Here is a 7,343-nt window from a genome sequence, read left to right as displayed (position 1 = left end):
TCTTCAAATTTGGCCCTTTTATGACTTGTGGACTTCAACTCCCAGAATTCCTCAGCCAACGTGCCTGGCTGAGGAATTCTGGGAGTTGAAGTCCACAAGTCATAAAAGGGCCAAGTTTGAAGACCCTGGCTTAAAACATTGAAACAAGGAGTGAAAGGAATTATTAAATCCAAACAGCAAAAAAAACCCTATTTTTTTTTAAAATGAACATAAATCTAGGGATACGAGAAGATATAGTAGTGTAAAAGTATGCAAGGCATATAAAGCCTCTCTCTGATTGTATCTGTCCTATCAGATCCAGCAGAAGAGGCAAGCTACAGGCCCCTATTCGCATGCTATCTGGAAAGACCCAGGAACAGAGCTTTTCTCTCTAAACATCCCCCCAGAGATTAGATTTGCCCCAACATTGGTGGCCTTTCATATAGCTTTCATGTCCTGATTATTCCATCAGGCATAAGGATTGGAATATATGACAGAGCCTGTAGAATGGATCTAATGATGGCAAAACAATTTTTTTTTAACCTTGCTGCGCTTTATAGATTTATTGAGGTGTTATTTTTTATTTTGTGATCTGCTGATTGCCACTCAGATCCATTTCATTAGATGGGTAGACATCTAAATTGAAATTAAATTTTAAATAAAATAAAGCAGGTTAACATGAACTGGGCTTCATGTTGTTGTTGTTATTTTGAAAGAAATGATAGGTCAGATGTGGATTTATGTTTACGTCTAGTTTGTCTGTAATTAAATACCCAGAATTTTTTGAGAGAGATCAAAGCAAGATGTTGTAAGAGTTGCTAGAAATTTTTTTTTTAAAAATCACATCTATTACAAGTCTGATTTTCTTATGTTGGAAGCCGTTTTCAGAAGTTTGTTTTCAATAACCTAGATAATGATACAAGTCCGGTTTTTAACAAAACATTACTAGAAGTTTTCTAGAAGAAGACAGAGAACTGGGGGCACAGTAAGAGATTATATCAATATTATTGTTAAATGAAATTCATATTCCTATTAGCTCTTGCAGGTTACATTGTCCCCATTTATTTTTGTGAAGTTATATTTAGTAAAAAGAATTAGGAAATCCATCACTGAAAATATTAATAAAATTGAGAAAAGTTAATGAGTTGATGAGATACTGCAGTATAGTATCCAGAAACTAAAACTTATGGGGAAAGGGGGAGATTTTTTTAAATAACACCTTTATCAATGATAGTCTTTGCAGGGTCCAGATAAGTAGTTTGGATTTTGACCAGTCTGTGCTCCTGTATTCTTTCTATATGCCTATGCGGAGACTATTAAGCATATTGACAAAGCTGGAGATGTCTACCTGCCAGATCTTGGAACCAAAGACTTTGTGTAAACAATAGAAAGCCTCATTCAATTATCTGCTTTCATTAATACATTTTCCTTCATGTTTGAATTTTTTCAGCTTTATCAAAGAATTAGATTGCATAATTTATTTAATTTACTGGTATTTATTGGTTAACAAATTCTGCAGTTTTGAAAGGAGCAACAGTGACATTTCGCTACTTAATGGAAACCGAAATGTCAGCTCCTATCAAAGGGGCACTGCAGCCACTTAGAACACTCAAGGAATGCCTTCCCATGTATTCCAAAAGAGCAACGGGGCATTTAAAAAGGACTCCAATCAGCATTAAAAACATCTTTTCCCACGATGAGACTTTCTATTGTGTCCTCCCCCTTTCCCCCCTCCAATAACACAAATTTGCTCTGAGGATCTCCCAGACTTCAAAGCAGATTTGAACTATATGCAAAGGGGTCGTTAAGATTGGCACTTTGGCAATGAAATATCAGAAACACAGAGGTTCTTAACTAATAATTGTTAATAATTTTTTTTGTTTTCAGTAAACAACTGTCCACTTTTTAGCCTGGTTAAGTATATATCATATTTATATATTAGAGAAATAAAGTGATCTATTTTAAATGCATTTTGCTTTGAGTTTTTTGTTTCGGTCAAGCAATGTTATTTTTCCAAAAAAGAGAAATTATTCATGATATGAAGGTAAAACTAATAAAAAGACACCTCATTCTCATCATAATTAATGGCAAACTTCAAAGGCTATTTTAGCACCCCAATCACTCTATTGTGGCTACAATTTTTAGACAGCTATGGTCACAATAATGAGCTAAAAGTTTTACTTACACATTTGTAACCTCTCATGGGACTCTTGTGGCACTTTACATGTCTAAGGTGCTACAATATATAACAGAGTAAACTTTTTCGTAATTATGTAATTCAGATGGGTTATCAAATGCAGTGATTCAATACTGCTATCTCTGTATTCAAGGCAGATGCTTGGACACACCTGCCTAGATTACAAACTTTGATTTTAATATTCTGCTTTCTTAAATCTATTGCTGTAGGTTGTCCGTGGATATTAATATAATGTGGTTCTTAAGTGATTTAAAAGTCATGATCAGCAGTATCCACTCGGGGATTTTGGGATGGGGGGGGGAGGCAGGACTTTAAAAAAAAGGCAAAGCAGCAGGAACAGCATCACATTGCTCCTGATCTTTTTGTCCACGCAACGGTAGGACTAGTGTCACAATGTCACTTCTGCCATCTTGCTTTATTGACATCCCCCTTTTTCCAGACAAAACTGGAAAAGCAGTCTAATATCAGGCATGCCTAAGTTCAAGTATAGCATTTTAATATTGGTCCTTGAGCTATGTTTAATTATTAAAAATGGCTGGGAAGAAAGTCAATATTTTATGCAATTCATTTCTCTTTATGCAATTCATGTCGATGTTCATCTCCTTTTATAAAATCTGGAAATTGAAATTGCCTGGGTAAGAACATGAGCATTGTAACCCTACAATTTGGGTTCCAGCTACGTCAACAGGCCTAAAAGTCAAAATGCGTGGTGGGATAGGTTTATTACTGCCTTTCCAACAGCCTGGATTATGAAGCAAACATTGAAGAATATATATTCATTTTGGAGAGCTGCAATTATGCAACTGTGGTCATTTCTCACCTGGACTACTGCAACACACACTCTGTAAGGGGTTATCCTTGAAGTTCATTCAGAAGCTTCAGCTGACGCAAAGCGCAGCAGTGAAAGCAGTCTTTGGGGCCCCAAAGGATGACCCATATTACACCTCTGCTCTGCAAACTTCACTGCCGACCAACGTGTTTCCAAATGCAGTTCAGTGTTATTACCCTTAAAGCCCTTAATGGCATAGGTCCAGGCCATCTGATGAACTGCCTTGTCCAGCTAGGACAAGGCTATCCTACTCTTGCCAGCAAACAGGGACTACTTTGGATTGTTAGCCAACTCCGACTATCAAGAGCCAGAACAGCCTCTGCTGCAACACCTGCCTTTGGAGCATCTTACTTTTTAAAGTAAGATTTCCCTCCCTCCCCAATCCTTCCACAAGAGCCTGAAGACCTGGCTGTGCCAGTTGGCCTGGGAACCAAATGGGGGAGGTTCCACGGTGGAGGTGGACTCCACCTCCCCTCCCCTTGCTCTCTGTTCTCCATCCATCCATCTTTTTGGTTATCATGGATCGACCGACATCAGCAAGTATTGCAGGCCCAATTGGCAAAAGAAAGCTCAGAACCGTATGGGTTGGAAACATGCAGACGAGGCTGTGGTGGGGTTCAGCCAGTTTGCACCACTTCGGCAGAACCGGTAGCTAATGTTTTGTTGCCCAGGCCCAGAATGGGACTTCCAGAAGTGGCATCCACAGAGAGAACCGGTTGTTCACATATTTGAATCCCACCACTGGGACGAGGCCTCCATCCGGCAGTGGAAGATAATGGCTCTAGCATGATGACGATTCTCGTTGTGTTCCTTGTTCATTTTATTGTTCTATTATTTTACTTCTGTTTACACTCCTTTCATTTTTTTCCTTTTTATTAATGTAAGCCACATAGTTACCTCATGGCAAGATAGGCAGCAAATTAATTTAACAAATAAACAAACTAAAGGCTAGGTTCAAACATCACTGAGAAAACCAATTAGGAATATTTTCTTTAAAAAAAAAATAATGAAACTTGAGAATAGGTAAAAAATATGATTTTCTTTACTAAGACACATTACAGACCAAGGACCAAGAAAGATGGTGCAAAGTAAATAATGAAACACATATCTAAAACAACCATCAATAATCAAACATTAGATTAAGGAATAAACCAGACAGGCTAGGGAAGCAAATGAAGGCCGTGGAACTTTTACCTCAGGTCGTTTCCTCTGTAACAAGAGGATTAGCAAGCATGCAGAACTGCTGTCTCAACATTTTGATAGCATGTATTACAGCCAGGATCATGAATGACAGAAACAGCTTTGATACAAAGTGGCACACCATCTGCATGATCTTCAAGGGAGTCTGCTGAGACTTTCCACGTTATGCCAGTCCAGCTCAGTGCAAGGAGGAATCTGGAGCTAATTTCAACAGTGATAAGAGTAACTGAGCTGTGAAGGTGTGACCGAGACCTGAACAGGCTTGGGTCAATTCCACTGTTAACTGGCTGGCGGTAAGCAGACTTAAAATAACAATAAGTCAAAAGACTTATCAAGGGTGTGCAAAATGGAATTTATGGTGCTTGTAACTCTAGCAAAATTGTATTTTTTTTTAAACAAAATTCATAGATATGCTTCTTCTTTTATTTCTTTTTTCTTTTTAAACAGAAACCACTCTTTCCTCCCCCCCCCCCAGTTAAGAATTTTGGTTATTATACAGGGGGTCAGTTTTTGTTGCTGTGAAACACAATAAGATTAAATCTGTGCTGGGTGCACAGAAACGAGGGAGATTTATTGTAACTGTATGTGATATGCCACAAATTTAAATGTCTTGTCCAAAGAAAAATAAGAAAGGAGTCAGTGGGGTTAAGGATTGCTGTGTTTTCCCGCATGTGCACCCATTCTTTGTGGATCTTGAGAAGGATAATGTATGGGGCCTGGAGCCCTCATAAAAGGAGGTGGAGGTCCCATCGCATGGAACATGTGTGGCCCAAATCCTGCAGGATAAAAAAAAAAAAAAGATTATGGACAATTCATTTCCCATATAAAAGCAAGATTTCTGCAAATAAAGGCAAGACTTAACAGCTCCTCTGGAATGTGCTGAAATGATTGGATTTAATAATATTTTTATTTACCCTTAATATATTTTTATTTAGCTGCCATTAGTTAGCTGCAGTTTTGCTTTTAGTTTTATGGTATTTCAAGTGCACATTGCCTGAAGGTTTTTGCATGAATTCGAAACTAAATTCTTTTCAAAACAAAGCATCGCAAATGTATTTTTTAAAAAAATTATGGTGGTGGCAATTATATACAGGCAGTCCTCGACTTATGACCACAACTGAGCCCAAAATTTCGGTTGTTAAGCGCAACATTTGTTGTGAGTTTTGCCCCATTTTACGACCCTGCCATAGTTAAATGAATCACTGCAGTTTTTAAGTTAGTAACTTGTCTGTAAAGTGAATCCAGCTTCCCCACTGACTTTGCCTGTCAGAAGGTGACAAAAAGGTGATCACATGACCCCGGGACACTGCAAACTGTCACAAACACATGCCAGTTGCCAAGCATCTGAATTTTGATCACTTGACCCTGGGGATGCTACAACTGTCATAAGTGTGAAAAATAGTCACAAGTCACTTTCTTCAGTGCCATACATTTGAACGGTCACTAAACGAATGGTTGTAAGTCAAGGACTACCTGTATTGATTTATACGGTAGAGTACACTGAACCAAGGATTTCTTTTTTTACAATCAATCTGAAAATCTTCTAGCGAAAAAAATAATTTTGACCAACTATTTCCTTATCCCCTGGGTTTGTTTTGCAAAGGTTAGAAATGAAGAAAGCAAAAAGTGCTGCTGAAATAGCAGATTTTTTTTAAGTGATATTCCTGTCCCCCACTCTTTACAAGTTTCTGAAGATGCTCAGACAATGGAATATGCTACTCCAGTGATGGTGAACCTTTTAGAGACCGAGTGCCCCAAAACTGCCCCCCCCCATTGCTCACCTGCCCCACCTGCCCGCAGGGCCACCCACTGCCTCCACGGCCCGCCGCAGATTGCCCAGGCGGCCCAGCAGTGCCATGGCGGCCACGGCCTCCCGCGCCCCGCAGCATTGTCTGCACACAACGGGATGTGAGGGCGGAGTGTTGTCCCTGCTGCCCGGCTGCCATGTCCTTGGCTGCTCTGCTCTGCATGGGCCGCACCTGGGGGCGAGTCGTCTTCCGGGGGGGGGGGCTGCTGGTGAGGAGGAGGCCATGGGGGAAGGCGGGGCTGGGGCGATGATACATGTGCTCACAGAGAGGGCTCTGAGTGCCCCCTCTGGCACGCATGCCATAGGTTCGCCACCACTGTGCTACTCTATTCGTTTAAAGAACGGTACTCAAGCATCTGTTTCTCTGGGGTCAGAAGTAATAATTACCTGGGGGTGGCGGTGGCGCGATGCCAGGAGGTGGCGGAAGGGCAATGTTTACAACAGCTGGAGGGCCACTAGGAGATAGATTGAAATAGTTTGCAGAAGCCGCTTCCTCGTCTGCTGCAGGAGGAGGTGGAAGAGCTGCAGGGCATAACATTTCGGTTGTTAAAACTTTTTCCAGCGACCACAGTAGCCACACGTCTGAACAAATTATGTCACGAAAGTATCACTTCAATCTGTTTTCACAACAGTGTCTTCATTCCAATAGAAGAGAATAGTAATAAGCTCAGGGTTGAGCTGTGGAACTATGGTTGCGCAGCAATTCCCCGGACACCTGGATGAATCAGTCTATCTAGACCCATACCAGTCGGGCTTCAGGCCGGGGCACAGCACGGAAACGGCATTGGTCGCGTTGATTAATGATCTCTGGAGGGCCCGGGACAGGGGATATTCCTCTGTCCTTGTTCTTTTGGACCTCTCAGCGGCTTTTGATACCGTAGACCACGATATCATGCTGCGGCGTCTCGGTGGGCTAGGAGTGGGAGGCACCGTTATGCGGTGGTTCTCCTCCTTCCTCACCGACAGTACGCAGTCTGTATTGGCAGGGGGACAGAGGTCGACTCCTAGGCCCCTAACTTGTGGGGTGCCGCAGGGGTCGGTCCTCTCTCCCCTTCTGTTCAATATTTATGTAAAGCCGCTGGGGGAGATCATTCGTGGTTTTGGGGTGGATTTCCATCAGTACGCTGACGATAGCTGTACATTTCCACCCCAGACCACCCCAACGTTGCCCTTGACGTGATGGCCCGTTGCCTGGAGGCCGTATGGGTCTGGATGGGGAGGAACAGACTCAGGCTCAACCCTTCCAAGACCGAGTGGCTGTGGTTGCCAGCGCCTCGGCATAGTCAGCTGACACCATCGCTGACTATAGGGGGCGAAACTTTGGCCCCCTC

At 41.8% G+C, this 7,343-nt stretch overlaps 1 protein-coding gene across 1 annotated transcript in view; it reads right to left on the bottom strand.

Moving 5' to 3' along the window:
* Positions 1–4,259: 4,259 nt before the first annotated feature.
* LOC107300401 (pre-mRNA-splicing factor RBM22-like) overlaps positions 4,260–7,343 on the bottom strand; it is a gene marked incomplete at its 5' end in the record, with an annotated part of 5,602 nt that continues 2,518 nt past the window's right edge. The window contains 2 exons of the mRNA XM_015829733.1: positions 4,260–4,981; positions 6,400–6,534. Of these exons, the coding sequence (XP_015685219.1) occupies positions 4,851–4,981; positions 6,400–6,534 (266 nt within the window). The remainder of the gene's footprint in view (positions 4,982–6,399; positions 6,535–7,343) is intronic.

The sequence above is a fragment of the Protobothrops mucrosquamatus genome, unplaced genomic scaffold (genome assembly GCF_001527695.2).
Source record: "Protobothrops mucrosquamatus isolate PMUCROS unplaced genomic scaffold, P.Mucros_1.0 scaffold6914, whole genome shotgun sequence".
In the NCBI taxonomy this organism is placed as follows: domain Eukaryota; kingdom Metazoa; phylum Chordata; class Lepidosauria; order Squamata; family Viperidae; genus Protobothrops; species Protobothrops mucrosquamatus.
This window is presented reverse-complemented; position numbering and strand designations above follow the sequence as displayed.